We start from the raw sequence: 18,355 nt of genomic DNA on the forward strand, positions 1-18,355 counted from the left end.
CCCGCGGAAGTGGGGAAAGTGGCAGGGGGAACCGCCCTTCCACGGAGGTGGAAGGGACAATAGCCAACCCGGGAAGAACCAGCAGCAAACCCGGGGAGGGCCGAGCAGACAAAAGAACAGCGCAGGGTCCTGTGTCGTTCCTCCGCGAAGAGGGGGAGCGACATGTAAGGGCTTCATAGAAATGGGAATGATTGCAATTTCAAACTCTGAATTAGAAGAGGCTTTCACATCGATGAAAGGAAAGATAAGAACCAAGCAAGAAGGATCAGACTCCCAACTGTGTTGATCCACAAGAGATTTTCTTGCATACTCTACATGCAGGGGATAAAACCAACAACTCTACCTGAGAGAAGAACAGAGACCCTCATGAATTCATCTTACCAGAACCCAGTGGGGGTTGTTACAGAACATTTCAAAGGTGATAAAATTGTGGCTCTGAGAGACCAAGTAACTTGTCTACAGTCACATAGCTAGTAGATGAATAGTCTCTGACACAGTCTTCTCTGTCCAACCTTCAAGCTCATTCCATAGCAGGAGGCTGTACCCCCTGACCATGTTATTGCTAGAAATCCTTTTCTGGAATTATATCACTCAGATAAACTGTATAAATTGGGTTCAGACAACTACCCTGTGTTGGTACTGAAAATCATCAGAATAAAAATGGGCTTGCTTGTGTCAAGCCCTAACCAAAATAATGAATAAACCCAGGAGGTTGTGAAGGAGGAAATCTCATGCATACATGCTTGATAACAAGAACTATCACAAAAGACTGTGCCAGCAGCATAACCTTGACAAAAGCCATCACAAATTTTCCCAGGCAATGCTTCTGCAAGGACATCTGTCCAGCCTTATACTGATGCCACCCTTCTTTTTGATCATGTAGTCAAGGTTAATTGATCCAAAACACTTTATGCAATCCTCCTCATTTTCCCCTTAAAAACTTCTTTGAACATTAACATAGTTTACAATGTTAGTGTATTCCTGTTGCAATGCTCAGGAGAGTAAGTTGTATCTTTTCGAGAACTCCTATTTGTTATTTAGTTTGACAATGCCTAAAACAAATTTGAAAATTCCTAGAGTATCCCAAGTCCACCAACTTTCTCCGTTCTTTTCTGTCACTACCCACAGCACACCTTCTACGTAGACTGCCCTCTGCTTTGTCTGCCTGGTGCCCACCTGCCCATCTTTTGCCCCCTCAAAAAAATTCAGCTCCAGAGCCATCTTCTTTATGAAGACTTGTGACTTCCGCATCCACCTTTCAATAACTTCTCCCTCCTTTACTCCTGGAGTCAGACCATGGGTTCACATCCCACTCTGTCACTTCCAACTCCATGGTCTGGGGAAGTGACTTCTCTATACTTTAGCTTTCTCACCCTCAGAAGGGACAAGAGTAGTCCTTACTTCACAAGGATGCTGATGTTAATAAAGAGAGAGACTCTCTACAAAGTGCAGGGCAGCAGTGCCTGGCAAAGAGAAAGTGCTCTGTAAGTGATAGCTTTTGCATTTGTCTCAATACCTGGGACCAATTTCTCCCTCAGTGCATACTTGATTTTAATTGACATAATAGGTAGTGAACTTGAGAGCTGAGACTTGACACTAAAAATCTTAAAATGAAGGTGCCCAAGAGATACTTGCGAAATGAAAGATAAATAAATGGGCAAAGAGGGTCTGCCTTCCTGTGAACCCTGGACTGGATTGCTTCATGAAATGCCAGGTAGGTGGCCATAGCTCTGCATTCCAGCCAAAATGGCAAAGGACACACCCCTGAATTCCTGGCATGCTTTCCTTGTCCTAGAGCCCAGGAAGGCTGTGCCCATCTTTGAGTGGTGCCCTCATCCCCATAATGAACAATTTTTCCCAGTAGATGGAGGACATATCTGTGAAAACGCACCAGCCAGTGTCTGGGGATGTCAAATAGTTATGAAATAATGATTTCCTCACTGTCTAGGTTAAGTCCCAGCCTCTGCCTGGATAACCATCACAAGGAGACTGGATCAGCACACAGCCTCCCTGTGGCCACTGTGACAGCCTCCAGAGGATGTAAGACTGTGCCTGAACAGGGAGTGATGCCTCCTGGCTTGGCAACCTCAACACATCTTCAACCCTGTCACGCTGGGAGGCTATTTGACAATGCAAAGCCATGTCTGGGATAGACTCTCAAGAGCCAGATTCCTATGCAGGGTCCACCTGTAGGGTCACTGCAGGAGGCAGATGTGTGCCTAAAAAGATTTTCAACACAGCCTCTCCTGGCTCCAGCAATACAGATTAGCCTTATGGATTCTTACGGGTAGGCCCTCACTCCTCAGGCCTTGCTACCCTATCCCACTCTGCCAGCTGCCCCTCAGGAGAGCCACTCCGGTAGCAGAGCCTGGAGGTTTGTGAGGACACAGCCCTGGCAATGACGTACTCTGCTAATGCATGTTCCTGGGCTGACTTTGGTTTCCCCGTGAGCAGGGATGAGTGGCTCATTGAGTGTGTCGGGGTTCCCCACATACAGGTCTTATGGTGAACTGGTGGGGAGTGCAGTTGATGCCAGCTCTTGCTGGGCCTGGATTTGGCTCTAGGACTCAAAGCTGCAGATAAAGGGGATTTTCTCCTTATACCCTGAACAAGGCTTTTCCAATACATACATACACACATACATCTTTAAAAAAAGTTCAGCTCCCCAACTCTTTCGCCTCTCGTTGCTTCTTATTTCATGTCTTGGGATCATCACTCTAGTTAGAATCCCCTTCCTTAACTGTTCTCCTCCCTCTCATGGAAGCAGCCTTCCTGCCTGCTCTCTGTAGCCACCTTTGCTCATTCTATTGCTCTCAATTTATGTATCACTTTCCCCCCCGAGTCTTCTCTGACTGGTGCCTCTGCAGTCTCTGGAGACCCCATAATTCCTTCTCGAAAATTCTATCATAAGACTAATCACGCTGTTCACAGTCTCCTCTCTTTGTGGGTCTGACCTCCTAGGGGTGTTTCTTGATGCAGGTGGCATGACTTTTGTTTCTGCCTCTGCAGTGTCCAGTGATGTTGGAAGAATCTGTGAATCATTCTGAATGGCACAGTGGGACAAGCAAAGCATCTTGGTATTTCAACAAATGCAAAATGGTTGTACACAGAGGATACTGACCACACAACAAAACTCACAAACTCGGACTGTGCTCAGGAATAGAGAAGCAATGGCATAAACTTTAAGGGGGAGGAGGGGCTGGAGAAGCAACCTGCTATACAACAAAGGAGCTCAGGAATGTGGTCAGGGACTTCCCACGCATTCTGGAGTTTTATGAACAAAACCATAGCGTCTACCTTGCCTTGACTACCGCACACCCACCCTAAACACAGGTGTGATACATTTATCCTTTTAGGCCAGATAGGGAAGCCATGAGATTCTACAGAAAGGAAATTTTGCCTAAATCCTCAATTTTCAAGAATAGAAACTGAATTTATATCCAGACCAGAGAAGTCTGTTAAATGTTACACAGAGGGTCTATAAAAGCCTTAGAAATGTCTGCACTACAGCACTGGCCTGAATCTCTGCAGGACACTCTATGGCAGCGGCCTCGCTCAGGATGGCACACAGACTCTGCCAGGGGGGATGGACTCCTGGGTGGAGGTGCAGAGGCAGTGAACTCAGCAAAAGCACTCTAGAAACCTGAGGCAACCACAAGAGAAGTAGCAGCAACAGGGACATTGCTGGCCTGAGTCATTAACTCCAGAGTCACACACAGAGACAGAGGAAGCTCAACCCTGACAAATCCCAGGCTTGACACTGCTAATCAAACCTCGGTGTCGATGATCACACACACACACTCACACACACACTGTGTTACAGAGCATGTGTGTACATAGTGTACAATATGAGTGTTGCCTCAATTTAACTCCTTGGTGCATATAAACCTCGGCAGTACTTTTCCAGCTCATCAGACAATGCTGTTATTCAGTTGGCCTTACCCTGAGGTAGTTGAGGGTGAAGTTTGTTAGCCCCATCCTGGTGATATTTTTGGACAGCTGATCCAGAACCTGAGGATCTTGTGCCTAAACAGAAAAGAAGGAATCACGTTATTTTGTTCCTGCAAGATGGCTCCAAGAGAATCGTATACAGCACTACAGCTACTATGGAATGCAAGCTTGCTGTTGATTTTTCCTGGGGGGTCCGGTTCACGGAGATAATTTCATTAGTATGTGAAGACGCTTGCATATAATGCTCAAGGATATTTTTGGATCAATTGTGCTAAATGGTTAAACCAAACTGCCTCAGATGTGCATCCAGTCCTTGGAAGACATGACGTAGCTTCCTCTTTGAGACGTGCTGGCCCTGCGTCTTCAGGCTGAGAGTTAATGAGTTCTGCTAGGGTGACTCTAGGTCCAGGGCCCTCACCAGAGCAGGCCATGCTTCTGGAATTAGCAGAGACATGCACGAGGGGTGAGGGTGGGTCTCTTCTTCCTGCTGGGTTAGTGGTATTGCTCTCACAGGGTGATGTTGAGGACAGTATTTGAAAGAGAAAAAATTCTCCTCCCCATGAAGCAGAAGCTGGACATCAGTGTCCTCAATAAGTTTCCTCCCGCAGGACTACAAGTATCAATTTTCCAAAATGTCACCACATTTTAAAAGAGGAATATAAAACACCTGGGGCCACCTCAGGTGTTCTGTTTGGCCAGAAAATCCTATCCCAAAACTCTTTCTGGACCCATGTAAGATGAGTTTTCTGGTCTTTGTGCTTTCTTCCTCTTTTTTTCTTTCCTTCTTTCTGCATGCATTTAAACAAATTGGCAGTAAGCACAGAGGGATGTCAGCAAATAGCCCTGAGTCTCCCCAGTGGCACTCACGGGGCCACCTAGCTGCTACTGATGAGACGTTCATGCTTCTGTTTTTGTGTGTACTTTTTCTCACAGTGATGCTATGAATTGGATTTGTGTCCATAAGTAATAAGTTATTATGTACATTAGTGCCTTGTTAGTAGCAGCAGTGTTATGTACACGAGTGTATTAGTCTCATGTCAGTTTCTTGAAAGGGGATGTCTGTTGACATGGAGGCTGCAGGTTTGGAACCCCTCCCCTGTGCCAGGAGGAGCTGGTTCTACAGAGTGGCATCCGGCAGGCCTGGCCCACTTCAGAAGATCATACCTGAGGGGGGAATGTTGTTACTGCTGCTGCTGGGCAATCATCAGAACCCACAGAAGACCTACTATGTGCCTGGCCTGGTTCTGAGTGCTTAATAGTCCTCCACACAGTTTACTGTTGTACCCAGGTTATAGGTGAGGGACTCAGAGCACTGAGTATCACATCCTTTGGTTTCAGTTTAGGGCTCAGGCTCCCAAACACTCGCCTCTGCTAACTTTCAGTCTATTTTGAGAATAAGAGAGAGGCTACTCCAGCCTTCTTCAAGAAGAAGAGAGTAGAAGATGGGCAGCAGGTGTTGAAACTGAGAAGCACCTGGAGCCTGGATCTGCAGAAATAGTGGAGCAGGAGAGAGGAGTGCCACGCAGAAAGCACAGGCAAGCGGAAGGAGCAGAGCCTGGATTGTTCAGCTGGAAGGACAGAGTGGAGGACACAGTTCCAGAGAGAGAGCCTGGAACTGAATTGCTGGGAGACCACTGCCTAGGCTTTTGAGTCAGAACAAGCTGGGTCAAAATCTTGATTTTTACCACTTTGGGGCTGAAAAACACTGGGCAATTTATTGAATTTCTCTGAGCTTCAGTTTCGTCACTTCCCAGAGAGGAATAACAACTCACCTCATTGAGTGACTTGAGGATGCAATATCTGCATGCATATAAAATATTTAGCACGAGCCCTGGCATACCAACAACCAATAGAGCTACTGGTATTTTATTGTCTTTTAATTGTTCAAGGTCATTAATCCTCAGGCTCACCAAGTTTGGTTTTCTCCAAAGGTCTTTCACACCGAAGTCAGTGTGGGTTTTATTAAAGGGGAGGGACTTCTTTAAGTCATTGGCTTTTGATGTAAGCACTGCACCTGACTAGGTCTTACTGAGCTTTAACATACATCTCTAGGTTGGCATCAAAACCACTCTTGTACCTAGCTGCTGCTCAATAAACTTGATGTGATTTATGACCAAATGAAACCCAGAGAACTGCAAATGCTCCACATCAAAGCCAGCACGTGCTGAGGAAGGCGCAGCTCCTGTTAGTGCAGAGCTCAAAGTCCTGGGCCCCACCTCTCCGCAGGTGGTTCTAATCAAAAGTGGAAACTGTTTTTCTTCCTTCTTGTTTTATTTCATTCCCCATCTTTACGTAACAGGTTTATTAGCCCAGGCAGAGCTGTATTTGATAATGATTGAACCGAATTTAAGGAAAGTACAAACTGTTTATTGAGCCTCAGTTTGGAGTTTAAAATAACAAAGGATCAAAAACAGTCTCACCATGCACCAAGCTGGGGAACAATGGAGAAGATAAGGGACCCATGGATTAAAATGGCTGAGAGTAAAACTCAATATTCAGAGTTAATCACCTAAAGCCTGAGAGCTACTGGAGTTCTGTTACAGACAGCCAGCCAGCCAGTGAGCTGGGTTTTTCCCCTTGAGTGACATGGAACGGGAGAGTAAGAAAAGAAAGTAAAATAGAAATTGTCACTTACGTGCATGGCTAGAATGCTTCGCGGGACTAACTCTCTGTACTGTCTAATGGTGAAGTGCCATGTTTTGATTCTCATGAGGTCATCAAAGGTAAATTCCAAGATCAGTCTGCCTTCTGTACACACCTAGAAGAGAGAAACAACACACACCTTCCTTAGGTATTTCACATGGGCCTCGTTTTGTAGCTCGCACATTAGCAACTCAGCTTGGTCTCCCTTACTGCCCTAGAGTGGCACTGGCACTTGTCAAAGATGTGACACAAGTGGTTTATCCACGGCACGCGGGCACAAGGGCCAGCCCTAGGCTCAGTGAAAACAAGACAGTACAGCTGTTTCCCAGTCAAGAGGTGTTAGTAACAAGCAGTTACCACCGAAGCTCTGCAAGTCTACTTCTACAAGATGCGACAGAACTCACTGGGAGAGGGAATCGGGTCAGCACCCCTGGTACACTGCAGGTAGTCTTCTTTCCCCAGATGGTAACTTCTCCCTTCCTACTTCTCCACATTCATCCTCTTTCTACCACGGGAACTTGAGTTCTCACTCTAATCTTGGTTCTCCTACATTGGAAGACACTGTCTAGCAAAATCATGCATAGTTAAGTGTGAGTTACTACAGCAAACACAACTAGAGGAAGCTTTCATTTCCATAAAGAAATTCTGAGGGCAATGCACAGCCCGAGGCAGTGGATATGCTATGACATGTGGAGATTAGAGGCATGTTTAGAGAGGGCATTCTGGGATCTTGTCACATCACCAATGACACATTCTGCTTGCACACAAGGCTAGCCAGTCTTGAGATGCAATGTTTTATCATTCTAAGAAAAACAAATATCATTAATGAAACAGACTTTTGGAGGCTCTCTTCCTTGAAGTAGTAATCAGTGACAACATAGCCTTTTTGTCTTCTCTCAATATTCTTATCATATTTCAGCATAGTTCTGGTTTTCTTTACCATTCTCTTCACTAATGACTTTGAAATGGAAGAAAGTACTAGGTAATCACACCTCCCAGAGCCCATTTCTACCATGCAAGAAGAAATGGTGGTAGTGTATGGTCCATTTTAAATAGTAACAACCTGTTAATCAGCCTGCATTTGCCAGGGAAACAGTACAAAACAGTGAATAGAAGCTTTGGCATCCAACAGTACTGGATTTGAATCCCGAATGCTTTTTTTTTTTTTTTTTTTTTTTTTACAGGCAGAGTGGACGGGGGCGGGGGGGGGAGGGGGAGAGAGAGAGAGAGAGACAGAGAGAAAGGTCTTCCTTTGCCGTTGGTTCACCCTCCAATGGCTGCTGCGGCCGCTGCGCTGCAGCCAGCGCACCGCACTGATCTGAAGGCAGGAGCCAGGTGCTTCTCCTGGTCTCCCATGGGGTGCAGGGCCCAAGCACTTGGACCATCCTCCACTGCACTCCCTGGCCACAGCAGAGAGCTGGCCTGGAAGGGGGCAACTGGGACAGAATCCGGCGCCCCGACCGGGACTAGAACCCGGTGTGCCGGCGCCGCAAGGCGGAGGATTAGCCTATTGAGCTGCGGCGCTGGCCCCAAATGCTTTCTTAACTCATTCTTGAACTTTCAAAAAAATGAAATAGGTTCCCTTTATAAAATGGAGATCATACTATCCTTAAATAGGGTTGTTGAGAAGATATATTCCATGAATTATGTATGTAGACTGCCCAGCACTGTGCCTGGCATAAGTTGAATGACAGTAAATGATAGCGCTATAGATAAAAGAAACACAACCAAAGGGGAATGGGGCCCTAGACCCACGCATGTCAGAGGTCATCTCAGGGGCTCTCCTTTGACTTGGAAGTCCTCATTCATTTTCTGAATTATATCAGAGCAGCTGATTTTACCTATGTTAATATGTTGGGCTCTCAAAAAGCTATTTTGGAGAAAGATCTCCTAGGCTAAAAACAAATGAACAAAACCTTGGAAACTTTTAAAAATATAATTTAAAAATATGAATTGATTAGAAGGTATATGAGTATTTCTAAGACTACCCGTCATAAAGTATCAACTTTTCATGAAGTATTAATAGTCACTTTCCTTGTCAAAAATCTAATACAAAACACCATTTACTGAGCTCCAACTATGTCCTCTGGGTTTTTCCCCTTGAGTGGTTTTCATGCATTCAACCTGAAGGGAATATTTTCTTGAAACAAGCCAAAAACCAGTGCAGGAGAATTGCTAACAAGTGCTGATGGGGCACTACTCAAAAAAGAGGCCTTTGATGTTTGCCATCTTCATTTCATCAAAGGTCTTGGAAACACTAGAAGATAATTATTGATGATCTGGGTAAGACCTCCAGCTCAGATCCAATTAGTAGAAGCTGTGGGCAATTTCAGGCATTTAGGCACAGTGTCTCAAAAACCCTTAGTTGAGTCACTTCCAGCGTCTTGTTTCTGGCATCTTAGCCAGGAGAGTTGAGTACACAGAAGTGGGGAAGACACCAGTGTCCCCAGATCAATCCCCTAGAACGTTATTAGCATTGGGATCAATCTAACAAGGTTTTCAAAGAGTTGCATGGAGAGTAAACCCCACAATTCTCCCTGTGATGCTGGCTTGACAGAAATTACCTGAAATGACAGCTTTCACAAAATGCAGGTACTTATAGGCAGCCATCCACAGTAAAAGGTCCTCACAATACAGGATAAGGATATTTGGATGCTATAATCTTTTTATTTTTTTCAAAAAAAGGGAGTGGATTATTGTACATTTAAGCAAATGTTAACCCAGTTAAATGCAGTTTTTTTAAATGACCTAATCTATTTTGTCTTTATGCAACCCAAATCCAGGGAAGTGGAGGTTCTGGTTGACTTCTACTGGAACAAAATTTCATAATGAAATGGCAGGTATGTAGTCCTTCTTGTGGACTGCTCAATTGGTGCATCTGTAAGGTCAAGCAGAATTGTGGTTTTGTTCCATTTTAACAGAGCAAACAAGTTGGGAACCTTTCCTGCAGTCAAACTATCATGCACCTACAAAATGGAGAATTACAAACAAGACTTGGGCTCCTCCTTTCTATGACAAAAGCCAAGGAATATCCAAGGCACATCATGTACCAAGACGGGTATCCTTAGAACTGAATCTGAGTTGAGCATGTCGGGTGTCTTCTTTAAGAAAAAGTAAGTGAAAGGAAGGAGGGAAATTTTGGTTACTACTGGTCATTCTCAAGTAGTTACATCCTCAGCTTCTTCCCTAGGCAGCTCCTCCATTGCCTACCCTTATGATGGAAGTTAAAGTAAATGGAAGACTCCGTGATTTGTTGTATATATAATATATAGAAAATAAGAAAAAAATTGTATGTATATTTCTTGCTCAGGAATGATAAAAAATGGGCATAGTGTAAAAGGGAATTAATGCCTTTTCAAGAAAATTCTGTATTCCTCTTAATCAAAACAATTAATGTAGCTTTTATCTAAAGGTGGTCTTTTTTTTAAGCTGCTTTTCACTTGAAATCCAAAATCAAAAGGGTCTCCAATTAAGAAAACATTTTCTGTTGTGCTGAATTCATGTTACCGTACTGTGAGCTCTGACATTTTGTTTCTGTGGTAACCAAAATCAGCTGATTAGTTGGCATGGCAACAGAAAAGATGTAATCCCAGCAGACACACTCTAATCAATGCCCCCAGCACAGATGGTCTCCGGAGGATCAACAAGAAAGAGGCTGGCAGGCGTTCAGCAGATCACGTGCTAGCTTGAGACTAGGCCAGGAACAAGAGAACTAAAAAAGAACATTTCTCAAACTAACCGGTAGCTTTTTTAACCCTTTTCTTTCTTTGACTAATTGTAAAGCAGTATTGATCATGTCGCTGTATCATCCAATGCTTCGCAGGTAGCTTTGTGCAATAAGATGTGCCTTTTAGGTGGTGGGAGTGTTCAGTTCGTTTTCTTAGCCTTTGCGCTTGAATAGCGTGCATGGCAGAGTGCTTTTGGATCACCAGGTGTGTAATGCTCGTTGTGTTTTACTTGGAGATAGTGCATATGTAAATGCCTGTGTTTATTACCCATCAGAGCAATGTGATCATTGATATTGTAATTCAGTTAGAGCTAAGAGAAGAGCAGAAATTCTGGAGTATCATGTGACGTACAGCCTAAAGTAGGAATGATGAACTTGCTGTCAATGATGAGAGTTTTTCTAGGAAAACTGATTGGTACACTTTCATGGCACTTTGTAGTCAATAAATTCATAATAAATACTTGGGAACAGAAAAACCCATAAATCCATCTTTAAAACATAGGTGCTAATGTTGTCCAGTAATGACTGTAACCCTGTCTGTAAAACCTAAAAACAGCCCCAAGAATGTTGCCCAGAGAGCACTCCTCCCAGCATCCTCCAGTGTTTACAACCTCACATGGAAACAGAGCTCAGGTGTCTTTGATTCTGAAAACCCTGATGTATGCTCTTCTCATGATAAAGCCTCATTTTCTATTAGATTCAAAAATTGAGACCATAAAAGAAAGGCTATATACCATGTGTTTTAAAATTCTAATTACATATTTATCCGTAATCTATAATGTTCCTGGTATCAGGAAATTGCAAAATGCTCACTATCCTCCCGAGGAATATTTAATATTACTGTTGAGTAGAACTGCAGCTGATTTTTGTTTTACCAGTTGGCCAAATATTTTTAAAAGCAACTCGGAACCACAGGGTCAAATACTATTTAGGGAATGAGAGTTTATTAGTAATCTAAATTAGAACAATGTGATGCTATCTATGCATCAGGTGCTAAGTGATGCATAGTCTTCTGGACTTTTTCTTTGTGATACTGAAAGGTCTCGAGCTCACTGTTTCATACTAAATATTTATAATATTTTATTACAGGAAGATGAGGTATTTTAAATTAATGTAAGAGCAAGAGAAAAACTGGAAAGATTCTTTAAATTTGGGTAGTATATTAATCCCCAAGGAACAAAAAACAAAAGAAAGAAAAAAGAAAGAAAGAAAGGATCCTTCCAAATTTCCTAAAAATAAATGTATATAATTAGCATCCGGACCAAGTCCACATAACTAAGGTATGTTTTGCAGAAAGTGACAACTTTCATTGCAGTATGGAAATATTCATTCCAAAAGGGGCATGCACACTGGTGTTGAGTGGAGTGAGGTGGGTGGTCCAGATAACTGATGCTAGGGACCCAGGAAACTGCTGGTGCTGTGCTCTACCAGTGTCTGCTAGTAACTGCCTTGGATGCCTGAAAAAACTGCTCAACCCTCAGATATGGGTGAGGGGCATTCTCAGTAAAGAAAGAATGCAGCCCAGGCAAACCCAACTTCCTTGATTTGGGTGAAAAATAGCACTTCAGTTCATCAGATGAATAAGGGTCTTTTTGATCAAAATAAGCCCTGAATGTTCAACACTATACCTTCAAAGCAACTAACTATGTTAATTTATGAAGATGTCTGTGTCTGAGAAACAAAGAAATTGAGTGAATACATACAGGGGCTACTACAAGATGTAGTTTTCTTTCCAGTGGCTACAGGCTTTGGAAATAGCTCCTTAATTACAGCAACCTTTATTTAATTATCATGGATTTTTGTCCTCTTAAAGCATAAGAGGTTGGTATGTTTTTCTTGAATTACCTAACTGTGACATTAAGCCTAGTTTCTTTCTTTCTTTCTTTCTTTCTTTCTTTCTTTCTTTCTTTCTTTCTTTCTTTCTTTCTTTCTTTCTTTCTTTCTTTCTTTCTTTCTTTCTTTCTTTCTTTCTTTCTTTCTTTCTTTCTTTCTTTCTTTCTTTCTTTCTTTCTTTCTTTCTTTCTTTCTTTCTTTCTTTCTTTCTTTCTTTCTTTCTTTCTTTCTTTCTTTCTTTCTTTCTTTCTTTCTTTCTTTCTTTCTTTCTTTCTTTCTTTCTTTCTTTCTTTCTTTCTTTCTTTCTTTCTTTCTTTCTTTCTTTCTTTCTTTCTTTCTTTCTTTCTTTCTTTCTTTCTTTCTTTCTTTCTTTCTTTCTTTCTTTCTTTCTTTCTTTCTTTCTTTCTTTCTTTCTTTCTTTCTTTCTTTCTTTCTTTCTTTCTTTCTTTCTTTCTTTCTTTCTTTCTTTCTTTCTTTCTTTCTTTCTTTCTTTCTTTCTTTCTTTCTTTCTTTCTTTCTTTCTTTCTTTCTTTCTTTCTTTCTTTCTTTCTTTCTTTCTTTCTTTCTTTCTTTCTTTCTTTCTTTCTTTCTTTCTTTCTTTCTTTCTTTCTTTCTTTCTTTCTTTCTTTCTTTCTTTCTTTCTTTCTTTCTTTCTTTCTTTCTTTCTTTCTTTCTTTCTTTCTTTCTTTCTTTCTTTCTTTCTTTCTTTCTTTCTTTCTTTCTTTCTTTCTTTCTTTCTTTCTTTCTTTCTTTCTTTTCTTCTTTCGAAAAAGCCAGTGAGGCACAGAGAAAGGCTTTCTCTGCAGTACTCAGTCTTTGTGACACTGGAAATAAATGGGCTGTTTCCCTTTGAACTCCAGGCATATGTGGAGATGCAAGAAGGAAGTGGGACATGGGTGGACTCAGCATCATTCGGGGAATCCTCCTCTCCATAGAGAGAACTCTCTCTTCCCAGCACCAACTTCTGCACTCAAGAGCAGCTTCTTTGTCTTCTCTTTGTCCAACTGTTTAAACAGGAAGAGAGAAAACTCTACCCTGGCCCCACATTTAAAATGTCTACTGAAACAATCATAATAGAATAAGTGACATTTGACAATTTGCTTTTGCACTTTCAACCATTTTCTTTGCCTTTAGTTTTGTATACTAGCATGGGCACTGAAAAGATGAAATTGCACCAGCTAAATCAATTTGAATAAATAACAAACATTTTATTTGTATTCTTGCAGCCAAACTATATCAGTAGCAAATTCATCTTTAGCGTTATCATTTGGGCTTTTTGCCATTAACCTTGATAATTCAATTTCTGTTAACTATAAAGAGGATCATTATTTGTGTTTTGTTCCAAGACATAGTAATAGCATTAATATTGCAAATTACTTTCACGCTGAGTCTTAGTCAAAGCACAATTGACTAGCGTTTATTAAAATAAACTTCTATTTGCAGATTCTATGACCAAATGTTTGTTCTTCACAAATTTCTCTTCTTGGGAGGGTACATAAAAAGAACTATCTGTAGTGTTTCCTAAAGTTCTTTGGTGGGAACTTTGGTCAATTTTCTATGAATGGCAAGGGTCATAAGGTGTAAAACATATGGAAAATGAGGTTAAATAGATATCTCCTCTACTTTTCATTTCATGTTCCTCACAGGACCTTAAATTCTGCTTCAGACCCTGTTACCTGCAACCCTCCCATTTTTCTTGCTCACATTTTTGCAACCATCTTAAGGTTCTACCATGCTCCTGCACTGAGCTGCTGCTTTTATGTATTGTTGAACAGAGGTAGGATTTATAAGAATTCAGAGAAACAAACTTTAAGCTCTGAATTCCCTAATTTCATTCATATTTTTAAACTTTTTTTTAAAGATTTGCTTTATTTGTTTGAAAGACAGAGTTTTATATATAGATATTGAGAGGGAGAGAGAGAGAGAGGTATAGAAAAAGAGAGAGAGAGAGAGAGAGAGAGAGAGAGGTCTTCCATCCACTAATTCACTCCCCAGATGGCTACAATGGCTGGGTTGAGCTGATCTAAAGCCAGGAGCCAGGAGCTTCTTTTGGGTCTCCCATGTGTGTGCAGGGACCCAAGGACTTGGGCGATTCTCAGGAGCCTTAGCAAGGAGCTAGACTGGGAGTGGACTAGCCAAGACTCAAATGGGCACCCATATGGGATGCTGGCGTTGCAGGCTGGGGCTTTAATCTGCTGTGCCACAGCGCAGACCACATCTTTTATGTTTTTATGTTCCTTACCAACTATAATTGGGTTGCAGTTAGTGGATTTTCCCCTTGTTTATTAAAATTTGATTTTAGCTTTAAAACTTTTTTTAGTGAAAAAGTACAAATACTGGCTGTACAACCACTAGAGAACAGTCTTTCAGCTATTGAGGACCATGTCTATAAAAAAGAAAAAATTCATTTTATTGACTAAACCGAAAACTCATCTGAGTTTTGAGGCTCCACCCCATTTGATATTTGTGTGCTCAGAGTCAGAGCACACATCTGAGGACAGCCTTCCACAAGAGCCTCTAGCCATGTCACAGACAAAAGATTCCCTCGGGTTCCTGACAGCGCCTGAAGATGTGAGAAATTAGCTCAGTGTTCCAGATGAAAACTACAATTATTATCCATTAACTCACTCAGGGAAGAAAATGCCAGGTGTATTTCGGAGCCTATGCTGTACCTTGGTAAACATGGGCTTCCCGTGCTGGGTGACCATGGCACACTGGTCGCAGTCCACCGTGATGGATGAGTTGTGGTATGACTCTTTCGAGTGCTTGAGAATGTAATACAGGTCGGTCACCCCTCCTTCAAACACAGTGCTAAAGTAACGGGGGATGAGGGTCCTGCCGATAGCTGGGAGAGAAACAGAGAAAGCAACCATTAACCAAAGTTTCCAACTTTTCCCACCTCCCTCCCACACCAATACTGAAGTTACTACTAGGATTGGGTATGAAACCTCTTAAGAAACCATCGCAGCAGCAAGTTCTCCCTGTAAATAGCCATGATCCCACCAGATTGCAACCAATGTATCAATCCCCAAATAGGCGAGGGGGCACACCCACATACACAAAGCATATGGTTCTCTCTCCCGATTGTGTGTCCATTGGAAGTTAATAAAATCATAGTGCTTTAAAATAGGGGGGAGGAGGGATAGTTTAACTACTTTGTACCTTGTAGATACTTCTTAAATGAACATATGTTTTTAAAAAATAATACATTCAACACTTGAAAATATGGTGCATTCAACCACTATGTCATTTACAAACCAGCTACTCATTCAAGTTTTAGTTTTATTATTAGCAATTATAATTTTTAATGTTATAATACTTTGTAGTATGGGAAATATTTGGGCATTCTCTCATTGGGCCTTCAGAGCAACCCTAAAAAGCATAGAATTGAGACCACAAGGTTACTATGAATGTTTATAGGTCACATTATTTGTAAGTAGCTATTTGGGGTCCCTAACTCTACATCTGCAAATACCAGGACACCTGCTTTCTCCAGCAGTGTCTCAAACTGCTTTAAGAATGGAGATCTCTAAACGTAATTGCATCTCCATATACGGAAAGCCCCATGGCTATGTAAATACTGGTTATCCTAGCTGCCTTTGAGCTGGATAAACTGTCTCTAGGATAAATGGCCCATTTCCAGAGAACTTGATACCTTCCACTTGGTCTAAATTAGTCTCTTTCATGCTATGTGGCTGGCTGGTCCTGCTCCATTTTTGTTTGAGTGACTGTAGAAGTCGTTGGATCTTTCTGATACACGATGCTTAGAAACCAGCAACAAGCCCTTGCTTCAGCAATGATTTGAAATCCTCTTACACTGGAAATCCCAACTCATAATATCAGGAATTTTGCCTATGTGCAGATTTTCAGGCAAAGTCTTAAAGCTCTCTCAAGCTATCCAAGGTTTTGAATAAATCTCTTACATTCACTATATAATGCTCCCTGAAAGACAAGAATAATATTTAAGATAAACTACCAAAGAGAGCTTCAGCCAGGAAGATCAACCACTCATCACTTCATGTTTTTAAAATATTTAATTTCATTTTAAAAGAATCAGTGTTAATCCATTCCGTATGGATCCATATCTCTTTTGTACATGAACTTGGAAAAAATAAGTATAGAGAGAGTACTCTGCCAAACTGTTTTCTGAAGCAATCTTTACAGAATCTTGATATGGGTGATAGGTTTCTGAATAATTTATATCGTTGTTATCACTTCATATTTGCTGCTGATAAAATCAATCAACAAGTGTGTGCTAAATATTCCAAGATCTCTGGTGATTCCATCCTAAATAATCCTTATGCATACATTTCCTAAATACTGCCTAATCCCCACTACTACATGATCATTCTCTGAATATAAAATTCGAATGAGAAATTTGAGTCCACCATATTCTTAAATATATGCCTCACTACATAAAGAAATTTAATGCTTTGTAATGCTAAAGCTGTGTTGTATTTTGCTTAACATAAAATTAATTGAATGCATTTCACATATTCTAACTTGAAGCTAATTACCATATATCAGCTCAAGTAATTTGACAATTTGAGATCTGTATTTTTGAGAATAAATACAAATTATAAAAATGTAGTGGAAGGGCGAAAACATCTCACTTCAATACACAAGGAATTGTCACATTAAACAGGTTATGGCAAATAACCACCACTGGATTAGTCACATTATAGTTTATTCATCATGAATGCTACATAATTTCATTCCTTTATAGTACTGTTTGCTATGTATTATTATGATTTTCACTCATAGCCTAAGTAAAACAGTAAAAGGTTGAGATTCCCTAACTTTAAATCTAAATTTTTAAGTACCCCCTCAAGTCCAGAAAGTGTGCAAGCTATCTAGTAAACATACTTAATGGGGAATACAGCCTGCCTCACTGAATAATTTCTAGTACACTAGGGAATGGTTATTATGGGTGCTGGAGACATGTTTTGAGCCCTGGCTTCTTTGTGGGACTCTCCTACCATTCTCTCTGTTTGGACTAGTCACAGAGCTCCATCATCCGTTGTGTACACTGCTACAGGAGGGTCCCATGACCCAAGCAATAATATCCATGCCTTGCGTACAGTTTCTTTAGATCTGGGCAGCGCCTGTGATCTGCTTTAATAGACACTAGAACAAGCCACCTTGTGTTGATTTTAAGCTACACCTTAAGGAGACCTGAAAGCTTCCACTCTGAGCTTGGGAAGAAGCCAGTTACTATGAATCAGGTGCAGTTACTCATAGACTGCCATACTGTCAGAAGCCCAAGCTAGTCATGTGGAGAGGTCACATGAAGAAGAACTGAGTCTTCCAGCCAACTGCCAGTGCTGTCTTGTGTGAGTGAGGCCATCTTGAAAGTGAATCCTTGAGCCCCAGTTGAGCTGTCTCATGCTGGTATTACATGGAGTAGGGATGCTCTTCCATGCCACACTCTGCCCAAAACGCAGAATCATGAGTAAATTAAGGAAATGTTTGCATTTTAATCCCACAAATTTTGGGGTGTTTTAAGTATAGGAATAAGTATCTCTGGCACCCATTTAATCTCTCAGGCTATAAAAATAGCCAAATTCGAATCTTTTGCTGAAAGAGGGAATGGGAATTTAGAAGCCTGAACACAGAGGATAAACAAAGGAGAGGGGCAAGTCTTTGTGGATTAATCTGGGCTCTTGTCTCAGCTGGGAATGAAGCCAACTCCACCCCCTGGAGGTGTCACTTGTAGAAGATGTTCCCTTCTGCATGTGTTTTCCTTAAACTGGTTTTAATTAAGTTCCTGTCATTTGTGAGCAGAGCAATCCCAACACGTGTTGTTCTCTTCCATCATGGAGTAGGGTAGTGGACCCAGATGTGGACAACAGAGGAAGTGATGGCAACAATCAACAGCAACAGATACCATAGTCTCTCTACAATTCTGCGTTAGAAGCTGTGACAGACAAACAGGAGTGAGTGTCAGGGATTGTGTCAGTTTCCTGTAACTGCTGTAACAGGATCACAAACTCAGTGGCTGAGAACAACACACATTTTCTTAGTTTGGACAATCAGATAAGAGCCTTGCTGGGCTGACATTAAGGTGCCAACAGGGCTGAATCCTTTCCAGAGACTCTAGGGATAAACCAGTTTTCTTGCTTTTATCAGCATCTAGAAGCCTCTCACGTCCTCTACTGCCTCCGTCTTCCACTCTTGGGATCCCTGGGATTGCACTGGATC

At 41.6% G+C, this 18,355-nt stretch overlaps 1 protein-coding gene across 18 annotated transcripts in view; it reads right to left on the reverse strand.

The window, feature by feature from the left end:
* LDB2 (LIM domain binding 2) overlaps positions 1 to 18,355 on the reverse strand; it is a 393,372-nt gene that overhangs the window by 62,594 nt on the left and 312,423 nt on the right. For all 18 annotated transcript variants that reach the window (XM_002709533.5, XM_051830354.3, XM_051830374.3 and 15 more), the window contains 3 exons: positions 14,827 to 14,999; positions 6,587 to 6,709; positions 3,943 to 4,026 (listed from right to left, as the gene is read on the reverse strand). In XM_002709533.5, the coding sequence (XP_002709579.3) occupies positions 3,943 to 4,026; positions 6,587 to 6,709; positions 14,827 to 14,999 (380 nt within the window). The remainder of the gene's footprint in view (positions 1 to 3,942; positions 4,027 to 6,586; positions 6,710 to 14,826; positions 15,000 to 18,355) is intronic.

Source organism: Oryctolagus cuniculus, chromosome 2, assembly GCF_051225735.1.
Source record: "Oryctolagus cuniculus isolate XC-2025 breed Fujian yellow rabbit chromosome 2, ASM5122573v1, whole genome shotgun sequence".
NCBI lineage: Eukaryota > Metazoa > Chordata > Mammalia > Lagomorpha > Leporidae > Oryctolagus > Oryctolagus cuniculus.